The 19,816-nt window shown below is 33.1% G+C and overlaps 1 protein-coding gene across 1 annotated transcript; it reads left to right on the forward strand.

Annotated features, from left to right (window-relative positions):
• On the forward strand, positions 1-4,582 carry LOC126726374 (protein SRG1-like). Its single transcript, XM_050431622.1, has 4 exons — positions 1-449; positions 2,356-2,603; positions 3,246-3,570; positions 4,157-4,582. Exons 1-4 carry the CDS (start codon positions 198-200, stop codon positions 4,397-4,399), a joined length of 1,068 nt encoding a protein of 355 aa, XP_050287579.1. The 5' UTR covers positions 1-197; the 3' UTR covers positions 4,400-4,582.
• The last annotated feature ends 15,234 nt before the right edge of the window (positions 4,583-19,816 follow it).

Raw genomic sequence — 19,816 nt, forward strand, 5'->3', positions numbered from 1 at the left:
AAAATATCCAGTCAAAGTCCAAAGCCTATGTTATCTTAGTATTTGGTACAAACGCAAAACGCACAAACATCTATTGGCAAACGCACGCTAAGTACTTTTGTCTGTCATTTACTCTCAACTCTCTTGTATTGCAGTGGAAAGCCAAATAATTGGAGAGAGAAAAACAAGCTTTGTGGCCATGGGTTAATTTGGCAGTTATGGAAGAAATAAAAGTAACAAATCTGGGGAGCTCTCTTCCGGTACCTTGCGTTCAAGAGCTAGCGAACGAGGCACTGACTACGGTGCCACCAAGATATGTACGGTTGGATCAAGACCCTCCTTTTGTATCTGACACCTCTTCGTTACCCAAAGTTCCAGTCATCGACATGCAAAGCTTAACTTCCAAGGATCTCATGGACAAGGAGCTGGAGAAGTTGCACCATGCTTGCAAACACTGGGGTTTCTTTCAGGTCTCTCTCTCTCTCTCTCTCTCTCTCTCTCTGTTTGGGTTAATCCTTCTATAATATACCTGAAAAGTGAAACTAGGATCAGATCAAGCGGTCCAAAAGAGAATTTCTAAGCAATCTAATAATTTAAAATTTCTTTCATTCATGAAGTTCTTATTTATTTATTTATATTTAGTGTGTTTGGCTCCAACTTAAAAATTCAGTTTTTTTTACTATTTAGCTTATTTTCGCTACTATTAATGGATCATACTACACTTTTGGTACTATTTATATGTCTCACTGTATTATTTCAGCTAACTTTTACTTTTATCTACAGTACTTTCAGTAAAATATTTTCAGTTTCAGTAAAATAAGTAGATCTTAAACAGACCCTTATTATTATTATCTCTTTTTGGTTGAGCCACATGCTAGCCAACCGTGAATAACAAGAATAAATAATTTCAAGCAATCTATTTTTTTTTTTTTTAAAGAAAAAAAGTAATTTAACCAGAAATGTCGATGGTTATGTTGGGTTGTAGGGTTTTGCAATCAAATCCAAGAATGTTGGGATGAGAAATTCTCAATCCAATCCAACTCATCACATGTGTTGCAATCAATCTAACAACACCCATATTGATCAGGTTGGGTTAGGTTGAGTTGGGTCCGTGGGTTGTGTTTAGATGTTTATTACATGTATATAGTTGGACTTTTATCAAATATTTAGTTACTTTTTTTTAATAAATTATTACAATTAAAATATTATTCTTAAATTATATTATAAGTTTTCAAATTCACCCAAAATAATTCTCAAAATACCAAATAAATGAAAAAAAAAAATAACAATAAGGAAAATAAAGTAAACATATATATGGTGAGTCAAGTTAAGTAAGATGGTTGAAAAAACTATCAACCCAAAGTCCAAACCCAACCTAGACCGAGACCTAAAATAAAATTCCAACACATCCCCACCCACCAACTCATAAAAATCAACCTAAAGCGTTGGGTTGGAGTTCGTTGGTGGGTTTGATATGCACACCCATACACAAACACTATGATTTACTTGTAATGCCTTTTTTTTTTTTTTTTTTTTAATACATCTTAATTGGAGAGAGAGATTCAAACTTATTTATATATATATATATATATATATATATATATATATATATATATATATATACATATACACAACCCACGTGTAACTCTGACCATGGTAGATTTTTAAAATTTCAATAGTAAATAATATCTAATTCATACAAAATTTGACATATATTATAATAATATATAGAACATGTAATCTAATGGTTGAATTTTTTTAAATATTAATGTAAAAAAAAAAAAGTTATTTAACAACACACAAAAAGAAAGTCATCTAAAACAAATGGGCTAGATATATATAAATGGGAATCATCACATTTAATTATAACTAGCAAACAATTTCCTCCCTCAATTTTCCTGTGCGTGTGTCACTTTTGCATGGTAATAATAAGAATTATTTCCAATGTTCATGTAGAATAGAAAAACTCTATTTAGACAAAAATTTATTTTCAAATATAACAAATTAAATCTTTAAAAAAAGTAGTAAATTAAATCCCAACCCATTTAAATGGTACGACATTGTGTTTGAGGTTTAATATAAGTTGGTGGTTTAATTTCTAATTAATTCTGAAATTATAGGTTTAATTTTTTACATTTTAAAACTATTGATTTTAAAACACTATGAGAACCGCTTCTCCCCCCCCCCCCCCCCCCAAAAAAAAACAACAACTATATGAGAACCTTGATTTATTACACCTCCTAAATTATAGAGTTAAAAAAAATAAATAAATAAAAAATCTAATTTTACCAAAGTAAGAAGAGTATTTCAATTTTCAATATCATCTCTTCGTATTTCCTTAATATTCAGCTTTAACTAAAGACTGATCGATTGTAGTTAATAAACCATGGGGTGAACACTTCACTATTAGAGAATGTGAAGTCGGGCATTCAAGAATTCTTTAATCTTCCGGTGGAAGAGAAGAAGTTGTTTTCACAACAAACAGGAGATATAGAGGGTTTTGGGCAAGCCTTTGTTGTGTCTGAGGAGCAGAAGCTTGATTGGGCAGACTTGTTCTACATGATCACACTTCCTGTCCATTTGAGGAAGCCTCATCTGTTTCCTAAGCTCCCTCTTCCATTCAGGTTCTCTCTCTCAAATACGTAGTACAATACAAAATTTTTGGGATAACCTATATATATATATATATATATAATTGACAAATTCACACTATTAATTAACTTTATTCTAAGATTTGAATATTAACAACCAACGCAAATACTAACACAGTATGAGATACTTGTGCCAAATAACAAATGAACTTTATTCCAAGATTAGAATATTAATTATGATATGATCTGTTGTGATTGGTACATAATAAAAATAGTGTTAGTGAGAGTTCATGTTAAATAAAAACAAATCATGGAAGCGGTTGTGAAAATGTTTGGTTTCTATCATTACTGTTATTTTATAGTCCATTTTTAATATGGCAACAACTATGGGCAAGCAATAGAACGGTAATTATAGATATTTTGAGAGTGCCATAAATGTGTACTCCTCACATATTAGTAAGTGTCACTAATTAAATTCATGACATGACAAACTTCTTATGTGAATAGAGGGAGTTGTACTCTCAAAATATTCTATAAATTTTTGTAGTAGTCTTTGTATACAACAACTAATTATAGGATCTATCCAGAAATCAAATCAAGTTGTTGCTTTGGAAAAGTACTCCAATTTTGGGTACCCTTCTACTAAGGATTGAGCTATATGTTCTTTGAATGTAGAGATACCTTAGAAGCTTACTCTCTTGACTTAAAAGCTCTTGCGATGAAAATCCTTGACCTCATGGCAAAAGCTCTCAAAATGGAAGTTTTGGATATGAAAGTGTTGTTTGAAGAAGGGCATCAAGCCATGAGGATGAACTATTATCCTCCATGTCCCCAACCAGAGCTTGCTATTGGCCTCAGTTCTCACTCTGATGCAGTTGGTCTAACAATCCTCCTACAAGTTAATGAGATGGAAGGTCTCCAGATAAGACAAGATGGGATGTGGATTCCCGTGAAACCCCTCCACAATGCTTTTGTTGTCAACATCGGAGATATTTTGGAGGTACCTATATGGCATAACATTTTTTTTAGAAAATTAAATATTCTTGCCCATTTCTTTGTGTAATTGACTTGGTCGTAATCGGCTTTCATATCTTGTCAAAAACCAAATCAAGGTTTACCTATGGTTTTAAAAATCGGAGCGGGGGCAAAACTGAATTTGACTTTGGTTCCTGGTTTTTATCGGTTTTTTATTGGTTTCGTACATTTTTACCGAACTGGACTTGTACTTGATTTCTGGTTGAACCAGCCGATCCGGTCCGGTTTTTTAAAACCATAAGTTTACCCTTTCAAATATCTCAAATGCTATTTTTTTTTTTTTTTCAGTATGGATAATGTTATTAATGTGTACAAAGGTTATGCACATATAGAGCTAATCCTCACCAATGATTTTAAGGAAAAATAAATAAATAAATAAGTAAATGTCAAGACTTTGCATCTCATGCATCGAATAAATATAGTTTCTATTTCATATATCATTGTGAGTCTACATGTTATAAGATAGAGAATACGTATCTAAAATATAATATATTAAATATAAGGAGGACAATAATTGTGGGAGCTCAAACTAGCTAATTGTGGTTTGCCAGATTGTGACGAACGGTATATTCCGTAGCATCGAACATCGAGCAACAGTTAATTCAGAATGTGAAAGACTCTCTATAGCTACATTTTACAGCCCAAAGCTGGATGGGGATATGGGACCAGCACCAAGCCTTGTTAAGCCAGAGAGGCCTGCATTATTCAAAAGAATAGGGGTTGCAGATTACTTCAAGGGATTTTTTTCCCGTGAACTCCATGGCAAATCGTACGTGGATGCCATGAGGATCTAAAAGGAGGAAGATAAAAGTATTTGAACATATTACACATGTATTAATGTGAATATGAGTACCCTTAAGACCTTATAAGGAAATAAATGTTACAGGAATGATTGGAAAACATCATTATTTTTATGTGAGTGCAAACTAGTACTACTGTTAATAATCGCTATTATATTCAGGCCAGCTTGTGATGAATGAATTGCAATCACCATTTTTCACTATATAATAGTTGGCAAAATGTGATTAGTACAAAATCATTTTAATATCAAACTATCATTGATATCCCTTTTATTATATATGTTGGGTTAAAAAATTATTGACTTCAATTAATTAACCAATTACTCAAGTTGATTAATTAGATCAAATTATATGTAAATTAAATTAGAACACAAAAAATTACCAAAGTAAATTAGAGTGCAGCGAAAATTAAATTCGAAACGATGATTTGTTTACGAACGGAGAAAACTTTGGCTTGCAAAAACCCCACTGGGTAAATTTCAAGTCATCAATTCTGAAGAATCCACTAATCAAGAAACAAGTAGTTACAAGTATAAGAAATCTTATCCCATTGGCCTATTCCAAAATACCAACTCACAATTGACCCTTTACTCTAATCCTTAATTAGATTTGTACTTGTAGAGACTTCTCTTTTCATGGATCTCAGTACATGACTAACAGCATAGTAACTTGATTGATGTTGTTTGATGCAGAGTTATTCAATCCATGCTTGTAGATCTGAAAGTAGCTTGGTACAAAACCCTAAGATGCACAAGAAGTCACAACAACTCTTGTGAAGCATGTATCTCTATATGTGTTTCTCTAGGTCCTTGTATATCTTTGCATGAATGATAATAGTAGTAAAAAATAGCTTTTATATGCTCTGGAAACCTAGACCATGAAGCCCTAGAAAGACCTTGTCATCATGGGTCGAAAAAAAATCTAGTATTTCCAAATCTACAAATCTTGATAGATCGAGAAATATCGAGGTAGGTATCGGAATTCATTAAAGCTCGGTGTCTAGCTAGGTACGTATTGAGACTACCAATTTCAGGTTTTCTTATATTGATTCTTGAGTAATTTTCATGTCTTCAATAATACCACTTGTTATGATATTTTTAACACCACTTAAACACTATCCAATTATAAGAAAAGTGTGTTTTGTCATAAAATATGTCAAATACATAAATATATTACGCTAACAACGTATCAGTCACAATATATTAGACTATCACTTCAACCGTTGTGAAAAGAAGAGCTTGTCATATATTTTATGTATCTACATTTATTGTAAGCCATTACATTTGGGTGCAAGGGAAGCAGAACGGGGACAAAATGGTACCCAAAACGGATTCTGTAGCCATTACGAATTCATGGGGCGTGCCGCATACAATGGTTAAATCGCATGTATTAATATAGAGTCCCTTTTGACCCTACTCAAGACCATTGTCCATTGATAGTAGATCGTCAAATTTGGCATGAAACGCAAGAACTATAGATTGATTTCTGCCGAGTCTGATGTCATCGTACAAGATTGAGATCTTCTAGAGTTCCTAGGATACTCTACCATGTAGAGTTCTTTTAATCTGAACCTTTCATTTATCATATGGTTTAGATTTTGCCATATCATTAATCCACTAATAAATCTACAAAAATAATGATTTTATTAAATAACTACTCATAAATGATAGTTATTACCTTAAATGCAAATAGTGGCTATGACATTGCAGCATTAAATGCAAAAGAAATTTGCTTATTTAGAAAATTGATTATTATGCACATAGATCAAGAAGCATATATATATATATATATATATATATATGATATATATAACACAACTTGATCCTTCAAAGATTCCGTCTTTTCTAACATTTTCTTGCTGAAATCTAACTTGTAGACACAAAACAACTTTGTACGGTATAGACAAACCAAAGGTTGTGTGTTACTGGAACTAAGTAAGTAACAAAATTTCCATCAGAGCATTGGATGATCAAGAAGTCACTTGATGTCTTCACCAAATACAACTGATCATTGAAATTTTGTCTCTGGAAAATTTACTATCAACATGTTTTAGTAGTGTTTTAATTAGAAGGTTCAATGCTCTAGATTTTCGTGTTGTTCTCTAATCCTCATATTTTGAGTCAACTTCTAGTTGATGGGATAAGGCAATAATTATCATTTATGAGTAGTTATTTTTTAAACCATTATTTTAGGAGATTTGTTAGTGGATTAATGATATGGCAAAATCTAGAGCATTTATTATAAATGAAAGGCTCAGATTAAAAAAACTCTACATAGTAGAGTACCCTAGGAACTCTAAAAGATCTCAATCCCATGGTACAATTATACAAACCTACCATTTAACACTAATTAATCACTAATGCCAATCTCCAATTGACATCCACCATTAATAAATTACATTATGTCAGGAAAAAGAACAAGTCCTAAATTAGCGATAGTTGGATTAAATGATAATTTCTCATTTCTAAAACTTTTATTATTATTATTATTTAGATAGGATATAAATTCAACCTATAACTTCTACTTTATGATATTTGATCTTTATCATTAAGCTAAGGTATCAATCAATTTTTGGTGTAGGCTTGGTTCGAACCCCCATTACAACAAATGTGGCCTATGGTGACAAAATCAACGAAGGAAAAATTATTATGTCTCCAAAAAATAACATTTAGGGTCTATTTGGATACCGCTTATTACTGAAAACTGAAAACACTGTAGCAAAATAATTTTTAAATGTGTAAATAGTGCCATGGGACCTAATTTTAAAGAAAAACTTGCTGAAATCTATATTTGCGGGTCTCGTGAATAGTGCACGAGACCCATAGAAAAAATGCAGATGCACGTTTGCTTTCCTTTTCAGTGCAATTCAAACCCAGCCTTAGTGAGGAAAAAATTAATTTGTCACCAAATATTTAAAATATATTAAACATGGCAATGAATTTTTGATTTCGTCACTAAGTATATTATAATGGGCGACAACATATGCTCTATAGGCTATGGCACCATCAAAAATTTTTAGGCACGAGATATATGGATGTCTAAGGCAACAAACGATTTCTTCTTGAAAAATGGTATCTAGGGAGACAAAAATAGGCGTTGCCAAATACTAACAATAGGAGACAAAGCGCTACTATTGTCACCCAATATGTAAAAAATTTGGTACCATTGGTGACGAAATATGTTTTTGTCACCCATTTGTGAAAAATCAAAGTACACAGGTTGAAATTGTTGGGCACAAAAGCAACAGTAAAATATATATATACAAAATTATTCATCATCAAATGAAAAAAAAAATCATCGCTATAAAGCCATAAAGCCAATAATGTAGAATGGTTTTTTTTTTTTTTAAAGTAAAAAAAACAAAGTAATCTAAACCCTAATTTTTCACCATTAGATATCACTCTCTCTCCCCTCATTCCTCATTCCTCATGCCTCTCATACTCTCTCTCTCTCTCTCTCTCTCAACAAGAAACTTTCTCAATTGACTAAAACCTAAAAATATTCTCATGCGTTGGCCCCACTTAATAAGAATTAAAGCCCACATGTAAAGTAGGGAGAATAGTATGGCTCTCTCTAATATCAAATATGTAACCATTAGAGCTTAAGTTTTTGGTATCAATAGTGATTTATTTGCTATTAAAAAAAAAAAAAAAAAGTGAAGAGCAATTTTACATATTAAACTATGGTTTCGACTTTCAAAAAAAAAAAAAAAAACTACAGTTTCAAGGACACGCTTTGACCTTATATGCGCAGTTAAATATAGTTTGTAGGTTTTCTTTCTTAGTTTATGTTTAGTTTTCCATTTTCACAAACATAAACTCTTAAACTAAAGCTTATCTCACAAATATTTTACTCATATGAATCTAAAAGCAAAGCCAAGGTCTGAGGGTGGAGAAATCATGGTAAGTGCCACACTATTGTGAGAGAAGGAGGGACTCCTCCTATATGAGTGAATAATTTCAATCAAGGGTGAGAGGTGTAATTATTATCACCTCTAGAGAAAATACAAATTGTCATGGGAGTCTTTGATCATCATTATAATTACTTTTATTATTATTTTCTAGTTGTAACATTTCATAATATTTTAACCTTTTTCTTTTTATAAATTACTTGCTTATTTGTGCGATTTTAGAACCAAGTTTTGTTATTATTATTTTTATTGCTATCAACAAATTTATTTAGAGATCCTTTCTGAAATTCAATTCATTTTTCTTTTTCTTTTTCTAATTTTTTCTAGGGCTTCGATGAAAGAAGATTCTGGGGCCTCTTTAGCATGGGCCCCAAACCTAATTACTGGGTAGTGGATCTATGAAATCTGCTGTTGAACCACAAGGTGAGACCATAGTTGTCAGTATTGTACAATACGTATTGTATCATGTATAAAAAGTTTCGTATCATATCTGCATATCGTAAGTGTTCATATCGACATATCGTTGTTAGACTTGTTTTTAATACAAAATCATTAGGTTACTTAATTTAGCCTAATAAAATAACATATTTATAAATTGTTTTTCTCTCTTTCTCCTACAAAATTTGAACTACGCAGTATGCACTTACACTTCACTTTGATATTTACACATTTATTTTATATACTATGAATAGATATTAATTGGCAATATAATTATTTTTTTATTTTTGCCATTATTGTTATAAGTCCAAGAAACTAGAATGGCAAGAAGACTTTTTTTTTTAAATGTTAGGACATATGTAATTTGATGTTAGGAACATATGTCAATATTTCATGTAATTGGCTAATTATTTGACAAAACGCACTTTACTTGTAATTTGGTAGATCTAGGATGTGTTTAATGTTTCAAGAAATAAGGTTTCAAGTTCAAGTGTTAAAGCCATACAAGTTTGTCCAAGAATCAAGTGAGAAAGTGCTGCATTTTAAAACTCGACAGCTAGCATTTATCGAGATTTAAAAGCTGCTGAAGCCCATGGCTCGACAGCTAGCTTGATAGATGGCTATCTATCGAAGTTTATGAAACTCAATTTTTCAAGGCTGTTTTTAATCCAATCTGTGAGTATGTGTTTAGGTCTATATATAAGGATTATTTTAAAAGTTGTCAAAAGTTACACAATTGCACAAGTGTGAAGTAAAGTCTTGTTTACGCAAATTGTGACTGGAGACAAAATTTTCCCTAGTTCATCTTTGTCTTGAAAAAGCTACTGTATTTGTACACCATAGGGTTTTGTGACCAAAGAGCTTCTTGATTTTCATTGTCTGGATGAACTGAAGAACTTTGCAGCCAACATCTTTCTCAAGTTGGTGATTAAGTCTGTTGAGTTCTAAGACTTTAGGTTTAAATGTATTAGAACTTCATTTTGTAATGTTGGCAAACCATGATTAAAACGTTTAGTCTTTTTTTAGACTTGCTCAAAGTATGTTTATGTGTAAAGTTAGAATCGAGTGTACTACAGGATTTACTGTATAAATCTGCCTAGCTTGATCAATCAAGAATTAGACTCGATCGATCGAAACTCATGCAGATTTTTTTTTCTGCAGAATTTTCCAACTCAGTCCAATCCCATTTGACATATAGGGTTTTATGTTTTGCCTTAAGTATAAAAGGAAAAACCCTAGCCACGTTTTGTAGTTGTTGTTTATGCTGTGTATGTTAATCTCTTATGAGATCTAGAGGTGTTTGCCTTCACATATACTTAGAGTTATCAAGAATCAAGATTATGTCAAGAGCTTGATGATCGAGTTCAGTTGCTGCATTAAGAGCTTAAAGATATATAAGCGGGACTACTTGTGCTTGCTATGAATCCAAGAAAGAAGTAGTCCGTGAATTCAGAGCTGTTACGTGGTCGTGATAGTAAGTTTACTACTCAAGGTAGCAACAGGATGTTAGTGGTCTAAGTTGCTATTGTGTAAATTTCAATTCTTTCATAGTGGATCTGTTTTACCTTGAGGATAGTTAGGTTAAATCTTCCCCAAGTTTTTAACCGGTTTGGCTTTCCTAGGTTATTATATCGTTGTGTTATTTATTTTCCGCTGCTATACATGATATGATATATTTGTGTTAACCTAGATCTGATTAATTTGACTAAGTAATCACTTGGCTAATTAACTAGGTTAATCTGGTTGTAGTTTAAGGGGTCTAAAAATGTACAAAGTCGCGTACTAGGATCCGCGCAATTGGTTAGTCACGTACTGGGAACCGTGCATTAAAAAGAGAGATTGTTACTATAGAATAAGTCCAATTGGGTATTGGGGTTAGGGTTCAACTGTAGGTTGGTATAAAGTACTGGGATTCCTTTACTTGTAACCGCTTGTTTTGATAATAGTGGATTCTTAGGAGTGGTGACCTTAAAATCACCCAATGGGGTTTTTGCCGTGTAAGTTTTCCCCATTCATAAACAAATCACCATGTCAATTTAATTTCCGCTGTATACTTAGTTTAATTGGTGATTTGTTTATATTGCCACGCACTTTGTATGTTAATTTGATTAATTAATAACTTGACTAATTAATCAATTAATTTATCACAAGGGGTCAATACATTCTTGGCCTATAAAAAAAATTATCAAAATAAAAAGAACAAGAAAAGATAGTAAATGTTAATGATGATGAAGAAAATTTTAATAAAAAAAGAAGTTTGCAAAATGATAAACGTGATGATAACATTGACTTAAATGGTGTTGATTAAGCAATATGATGAAAATAAATTTTTTTTTTTCTCATTTGTAATATATTATCACTTTTGAATTTAAACAATTTGAATGTGTATATTATAAACATAATTTAGTTTGATTTATTTAGTTAGCTTCTTAAATATTACTACATAAGTGATGAATAAATTAGTCATTAGTTGAACATATTTTAAATTTATAGTGAATATACCTTTTATAAATATATATCTATAATTTTTTATAATTTTTATCAAGTGCTTGTGTATCTTATGATGCACGATATGATATGATGTACAATACTGAAAAATCAAGAAACGATTCACAATACAATTCACGTTTTGACAACCATGGGTGATACCACACTAAAAGCCATGCATGGAGGACACTTATCACATTTTGTTTTATCAGAGGCTTCTGTGTTGTCCTTGGACTTATTGTGGAACCATTTCTGATTATGTTTGTTGTATTGCACCCTTGTTGATTTATCTATGGCAATCAGTACTGACTATCTAGGACTATGGTTTCAGTTATTTACATGAAGTAACTAGTTACTTTTTATGTAATAATAATGATGATATTCTCTATCTTCTTAAAAACATATGACAAGCAAAAAACAGTTAACAAAAACTAAACAAAGCTAATAAAATACATTTGAATTATATTTTCTTCCCATTTAGAAAATGATAAAACTATCAATTAAATAAGGGTTGTGTTAACGGGCATCGTAAGGTGCCTGTTAACTACAGTCCTTTGTACCTTTTTTTAGCTATAATGCAGCTTTATGTCATAATTTTGTAGCTTTTAGATTGTGGGACCAGCTTTATAGAAAGAACAAAATATTAAAATAAGTTGTAGGGTCAATTTTATGTCCTTTTTTTTTCAATTTTTTTATCAAATGGGACCCACATTAATGCAACATTAACAAGCACCACACAGTGCTTGTTAACATTTGCCATTAAATAAATAAACAAAAATCATGTCTAGAAAAAAGAAAGGTGAAGGAGGAGTTGCGATTGCAGTTGGGTCATGATTTTTATTTTTTAATAAATTTGGGTGATTATAAACAACAACCTTCTTTAGCAGATAAAACAACGGCCTTCTTTAGCAAGAATATATCTGAGAAGGTGAAGGAGGAGTTGTGAGTGCTGCTGGGTGTTCCAGTAATAAAAGATTATGGGAAATATCTTGGGCTTCCTTTGTTTGTGGGTCGTAAAAGAAAAGCTTGTTTTAACAAGGTTAAGGAGCGAATCTGGGCTAAAATGCAAGGGTGGAAGGAAAAGTTATTGTCTCAAGCTGGGAAAGAGGTGATGATCAAAGTAGTGGTCTAGTCTATCCCTACTTACTCTATGAGTGTGTTTCGCTTACCCATTGGACTTCTCAAGGATATCGAAGCAATGAGGTGGGGTTGTCGAGATAACTCAAGGAGGATTCATTGGGTGGGATGAGACTCGTTATGTACCTCAAATTCCATTAGGGGTATGGGATTTAGAGATCTTCGACAATTCAATGATGCTCTACTTGGGAAGCAAGTCTGGCATTTGTTTCATGAAAAGGAGTCTTTACTGTACAAAGTTTTTCAGGCAAAGTATTTTTCCCATGGGTAACATTTTTGGGGCTGTTTTAAACCCAAGGAGCTCCTTTACGTGGAAGAGTATCATGCAGGCAAGAGATGTGGTTTCTAGAGGCGCTAGGTGAAGGGTTGGTGATGGTAAGGAAATAAATATCTAGGAGCAGCGACGGCTACCAAGTTTAGGGGGAGGGAAGATCCTTTCTCCTTGGCTGGATTAGTCGTTGCAATTTGTTACTGATTTGTTTCATCCAGGGACAAAGTTGTGGAATACAGTGCTCATTGATCAGAATTTTCTTCACTGGGAAGAAGAGTGCATAAAAAGTATTCTGGTTAGTGTTCATGTTCACATTGATTTGTTGATATGGCCGCTGACTTCAGACAGGTGTTACTCAATCAGATATGCTTACAAATTGCTAGCAAATGCTCAATGTCAGGACCAGCCCAACTCATCCAACATTGAAGCTAGTAAAGGGTTGTGGAATGGTGTGTGGAAATTGCAAGTTCCGAACAAAGTTCGCCATTTTATCGTGGGTAGTCAGTAAGGCCCTCCCCACAAAGCGACATGTCATAGTGGATGGGACTTGTGAGCTTTGTGAGGACAAACTGAAGGATAGCGCCTATGCCTTGTGGTTTTGTGACTATGTGAAGCCTATTTGGATGACGGATTCTAGTTTTTCGTTTATCAAAACTAAGAAATTCTTAAGGTTTGACGAGCTATTTCTCTTTATGCTGCAGAATGTTCCACCCAAAAAGGCCACCCTTTTCGCTATGATAGCTTGGAGTATATGGGAGTGGCAGAACAAATTAAGAGAGAGACAGTCTACATGGGATATTGGGGAATGTTTTTGCTTGAGCTTCGAACTTACTGAAGGAATTTCACGATGTGCATAAGAAGATTCTGAGGATGGTTGCTCATAGTGAGGATACTCGTTGGTTGCTTCCAAGTGAGGTTCTTTACAAAATTAATTTTTATGGGGCTATTTTCGAGGACCAGGCTTGTGCTGGGTTGGGTGTGGTGATTAGGGATTCAATGTACTTTCAGCCAATAGATCAGGCTCCCATGTTCGGTGGTGATGGTGGAAGCTCTAGCAACATGTCGAGCTATTAATTTCGCTAAAGAAATAAGCATTCTTCGGGTGGTGGTTGAAGGAGACACCCAACAGGTTATAGAGGCTACCAACAGCTCTAAACCTTCAAAGACTTCATATGGGCATATCATCGAGGAGATCAAACTGTTGTCTTCTTCTTTAACTTGCTGTAGTTTTGTTCATGTTAGATGAGTAGGTAATAAGATATCTACCCGTGATTTGGATGATGTATTTCATTTTGATTTGCTTTAATAAAATTTCCTTATTGCTTTTTGAAAGTTCAAATATGTGAATAAACACCCTTGAACGTTTAGACCCCCAATTACAACTTAACCAATTCAAGCATTATGTCAAACAACTAGTGTGCGGAAAATTAACATAAGCTATAATATGGAATTGGAAAAACTAACTAAGCCAAATTAAAATCTCAACCCACAGCAGATAAAAAGGCAAAGATAAAAGGGAAGGAAGATGCAAACACAAAGACAACACGCGATGTGTTATCGAAGAGGAAACCGAAGCCCTCGGCGTAAAATTTCTCCGCCGCCCTCCAAGCGGTAAACAATCCACTAGAAAATGTAGTTGAGATACATGGACAGCAATAGACCCTCCAAGTCTAATCTATCCAGTGCACCTAAGCCCTCCAAGCTTCTTGCTCCAACGAGGTTGCGCCGAACCTTTTTCTTTTCTAACTTCTCGGATTCCGCTACTAGACCGTAGCATCAACCAATATAGATTGGCTCCTTCCTAACTGCTTCCCAGAAATCCAAACAGCCCTCTCACAGTGATGAATATGATGAGAACAAGGTTTGGTAAAATGCCTCTCAAGGATTTGACAATGGAGAGGAAGAGAGTTGAGGAATTTGAAGAGACTCTAATATATAGATTGTGAGTGAATCAATCTTGTTTTTTCTTTAGGGTTTCTCTTTCAAAATTTTCTCTGGAAGCTCTTTTTCATTTATGGGTAAAAGGGGTATTTATACTGGAGTAAGAGAGGAATGTGAAACGTCAGGATTTACAAAACAGGGGTGGCTCGCGGCTTGACCTCGCGACTTAACTGAGTCGCGAGATCCAGTCGCGAGATAACCGTATGGCCAGTTGTCTTGTTTTGTCCTATAGTGCTCCAGATAGCATGACTGTTCACCTTCCGGCATGCTTGGCACGTGTGCTGCGTCTGGCGGCTTGCAGCCGCGAGTAACCCGCGAGGCCAAGCCGCGAGTCTCTGTTTTCTTGCATACTCTTGAGCAAACTTCACTCTATCTCACTCACTACCCTTACAACAAGCCCACCTAAATACAGGGTTACTAAATGCTGGAATACAAGAAAATTTGGCACGGAATAAAGCCAATAAAATGGTTGATTAAATTCAACCTTACACTTTCTCAAAAAATAAAAAATAAACAAAAAAGAAAGAGATAAGTTTGGAATACTTTAGCTATTGTACGACACTTGTTGTACAGTAGGACACTCTCCCGTTTAGCCTTATCTCAAATTTTCAATCTTTATTTATGCCTTTATGAAATATCTAACACTAGTTGCTTCTCTTCTCAGCCAAAAAAAAAAAAAAAAAAAATAATAGTTGATTGCTTCTCTAACCCATATAAAGGTTTAAAAAGTAATAATAAAGCAAAAACGAAAAACCCATTTTTAAGCATACCTCATCATCAATTCTTTACCTGTTCACGCCTTCAAGGATTGTTGAGTGCCAAATTGGGTTGGTTGGAACAGGATAGAAAATTGTGGAATGATGGAAAAGTAGGAGTATAGAAAAAATTTTAATTTCCCTTATTTTTGTTTGGTTGAAAGTAAAAAAATGGAGGGATAGAAAAAATAAGTTTGTATAAATTTACTCATATACCCTTATTAAAAAATGATGCTCAATTGAAACAAAAAAGTGACAAACAACCCAAAAATAAAACAAAATATAATCACCCAAATTTATTATATAAAAAAAAATCATGTCTAAAAAAAAAAAGAATGAGAACAAAAATCAAAAACTTATTAAAATTAGAATATTAAAATATTATTTTAAAAAATGTACCGAAGAAGCCTATGTGCAATTTTTGTCCTTCACCTATCAAATTTCCCACCACCAAGTTATCTCCTTATTTTGGAGAGAAAACTTTTTGGTGGGTCCACATGGGCCTTACCATCATTTTCCCCTCTCTCTCTTTCTCTCTCAACCAAATACCCTCCAAAAAGTTTTCCCTCTTCATTTTCTCTCCCTTTTCTTCTTCATTTTTTTTTTCATCCTCACTAAAATCCACTCTACCAAACACACCCTAAAGTTCTTGTGCTAGTGGAGAGAGAGAGAGAGAGAGAGAGAGAGAGAGTTTGGTCTATATTTTTAGTGTGTAAAGGAGCTCAAAGATTAGAGTTATATACTTATATTCACACACATAAGGGAATTTCAACTGAGTTAGAAAGAAAGTTAGACAAAATGCACTCTATTAAGATAGATTGTTTCATACATTGGCTAACTTTTAGGGCTTAATTAATACTCCTAGAAGATTATTATTAGCCCAAAATTTTCTTCTATCTTTTTTTTTAGAAGTACTGTTAGATTCTAAGGAATTAGGAACTAATGTATTAGACCTCTATTTTGTAATGTTGGCAAACCATGATCAAAATGTTTTAGTCTTGTTTAGACTTGCTCAAAGTATATGCTTTTTATGTAAAGTTAGAATCGAGTTGCTGCAGGATTTATTGTGTAAATCTACCTGGCTCGATTGATCGAGAATTAGACTCGATCGGTCGAAAGTCATGTAGATTGTTTTTTCTGCAGAATTTCCAACTCAACCTAAGCCCGTTTGACATGTAAGGTTTTATGTTTTATCCTAGGTATATGTTAGGACATATGTGATTCAAGTGTTAGGAACATATGTCACTATTTTATATAATTGGCTTATCCTTTAACAAAACACACTTTACTTGTATTTGGATAGATTTAGGATGTATCTAAATACTTCAAGAAACCATGCTTCAAGATCAAGTGTTAAAGCCTTCAAGTCTGTCCAAGAAAACAAGCTGAAAGTGCAGAGTTACTAAAACTCGACAACTAGCATATGTCGAGGTTTAAGAAGTTGTTTCAGCCCCGTGGCTCGACAGCTAGCTCAACAGCTTCTACCTGTCGAGGTTTAAAGAAACATAAATTTTGTTCTGTTTTTCTTGGAATCCGTGAATGTGTCTTTGGGCCTTCTTTTCTCCTAACTCTAGACATATAAAATAATTGTTTTAAAGGCTGTCAAACAGTTCACAAGTTGTACAAGTATTGAGCAAACTCTGTTCAAGTAAATTGTGACCGGAGACGAAGTTCTTGCCTTAGTTCATCTCTTTCTCTTGAAGAAGTTGCTGTGTATGTGCACCGTAGGGTTTTATGACCAAGCATCCTCTTGATCTTCATTATGTGAATAAACTGAAGAACTTTGCAGTCAACAACCTTCTTAGTTGGTGATTGAAGTCATGTACTGGGATTCGCGCAATTAGTTAGTCACATACTTGGGAGCCGTTCATCGAAAGGGGAAACTGTCACTACAGAATAAGTCCAATTGGGTATTGGGGTAAGGGTTCAATTGTAGGTTGGTAAGGTACTTGGGATTCCTTTACTTGTAGCCACTTGTTGTGATAATAGTGGAGTTTTGGGAGTGGTAACCTGAAAATCACCCAGTGGGGTTTTTGCCGTTAGGTTTTCCCTATTCGTAAACAAATCACCGTATTATTTATTTTCCGCCGCATAATTAGTTTATTGGTGATTTTTTTATGCTACCATGCGCTTTGCATGTTAATTTGATTAATTAATAAACTTGACTAATTAATCAATTAATTCATCACAAGGGGTCAATTCATTTTTAGCCTATCAGTATAAAAGGGAAAACCCTAGCCACGATTTAGGTTGCTCCTTATGTTGTGTGTGTGAATCTTTTGTGAGATTAAGAGGTGGTTGCCTTCACACATACTTAAGGTTTCCAAGATTCAAGACTATGTCAAGAGCTTGGTGATCAATTCAGTTGCAGATTCAAGAGTTTAAATATACACAAGTGGGAGTGCTTGTACTTACTGGGAATCCAAGAAAGAAGTAATCCGTGAACTCGGAGCTGTCACGTGGTCGTGGTAGTAAGTTTCCTACTCGAGGTAGCAATAGGATGTTAGTGGTCTAAGTCGCTATTATGTAAACTTCAATTCTTTTATAGTGGATTCAATTTACCTTAAGGATAGCTAGGTTAAATCCTCCCCAGGTTTTTTACCGGTTTGGTTTTCTTGGGTTATCATTTTGTTATGTTCTTTGTTTTCCACACCTTACAATAATATGATATATATATATATATATATATATATATATATATATATATGTTAACCTAGATTTGATAATTTGACTAAGTAATCACTTGGCTAATTACCTAGGTTAATCTGGTTATGGTTTTAAGGGGTATAAAACAAACAAGTACTATATATATTCATAACACCGGATCTTGAGATTCTTTAAAGACTATTGCCGGTATAAGATTTTAGAGAGTTTTGGGTACAAAAACCCTAGATCTACAATTGGAGGCACAAGATGCACTCTAATCTCTCTAAAAACCCTATTTAGGGTTATCTTATAATGTCTTTTAAATATTGGAAAAAAATTGATCACGATTTAGGCTTCAAATGAACAAGTTATGGACTTTTTACGTTTGCTGTTTTTTGCTGATATGCAACTTCTGATCGATCGAAAAATTCTCTTAATCAATCAAAAAATTCTCTCGATCAATCAAAAAATTCTCCTGATCGATCGAACTAGTCTGATTTTGACTTTCTGAACCTACAACTTGTATGTTCTTTGAATTTTGACTTGTAGTACTTTGAGCATTATCTAATATGACTTCATAGACTCTAAGATCTATATCTAGACAAGTTTATGTTCACGGTTTGCCAATTATTCTAAACTTTTAGAACCTAACAATATATATATATATATATATATATATATATATATATATAAAATATTAACGCAACAAGTTGCCACAATATTTTTATAATTGTTGAGGTTTTAATTGCTTGTAAGTCAAAATAAAATAATAAAATATCATACTGGAACTAACTACAACTAAAAATAAAGGTATTGTGAATAAGAAGTGTTACATCCACAACATTTTTCACAATAATTTCATAACAAGCCTTAGGTGGTAAATTGTTATTGGTTCTAATTTAAAATTACCAATAAAATTACTTTTTTTCTACCAATAACAAACTATAATAATCTACTAATGATTTGTTGTGAAAATGTTGTGGACAACCATTTCTCTTGTGAAAATGTTAAAACATCTTGTTGTTGTCGATCACAATATTTTCACAATTGCTGAGACGTCAATTCTTTATAAGTCAAAATAAAATATAACAAAATTATAAAGGTGTTATGAAAATATTGTGTCATTCTGTTATGTTTCTAGAAATTGTTTTTTTGGTTTAGTCAACTTTGTTGAGCCAAAATTCACTATTTCACATACAGTTTTCTTGGATTGACTTTTTGTGTTTTTTTTCTTTACGCACAATTGTAAGTAAAAACACATAGTTTTGCACACACATACAAAAAAAAAAAAAAAAACAAAAAAAAAAAAAACAAAAACTTAGGATAAAAACACTTTTCATCCTTTATGTTTAGGGTAGTTCACAATTCATCCTCTAAACTTTAGAATCAAGCAATTTTCCCCTTACTATTTTGAAAAGAGCAAATATGTCATATTGTTATTCTCTCAGTTAAACCCTAATGAAAACTTCTAAGTCTTAAAATATTTCATTGTGTAATGTCTAAAATGTTTCCACTAAATTTTAACATACCAAAAATGTTCTTCACATATTTTTGAGTTTTAGATGGTAGTAATGCTTAGAAAATTGGAATGATGATATAAGGTGTTTTATTTGTAACCTAAAGAACATTGATTTTGGTGGGTTAAGATAGCTTGACCCCAGTTAATTAATTCAATTACCCAAATTGATTAATTAGGTCCAATTGCATGCAAATCGTGAAGACACTAACAAATCACCAAATAAACTAAATGTAACAGAAGTTAAATTGACACGATGATTTGTTGACAAACGGGGAAAACCTCTCGCAAGGAAAAAACCCTACAATCA

The sequence above is a fragment of the Quercus robur genome, chromosome 5 (genome assembly GCF_932294415.1).
Source record: "Quercus robur chromosome 5, dhQueRobu3.1, whole genome shotgun sequence".
In the NCBI taxonomy this organism is placed as follows: Eukaryota; Viridiplantae; Streptophyta; class Magnoliopsida; order Fagales; family Fagaceae; genus Quercus; species Quercus robur.

Bases quoted from the DNA above. Each gene is read 5' to 3' on its own strand.
- LOC126726374 (XM_050431622.1), top strand. From the start codon at position 198: ATGGAAGAAATAAAAGTAACAAATCTGGGGAGCTCTCTTCCGGTACCT. The intron at 450-2,355 runs GTCTCTCTCTCT...GATCGATTGTAG, and splicing joins AACACTGGGGTTTCTTTCAG to TTAATAAACCATGGGGTGAA. The intron at 2,604-3,245 runs GTTCTCTCTCTC...CTTTGAATGTAG, and splicing joins AAGCTCCCTCTTCCATTCAG to AGATACCTTAGAAGCTTACT.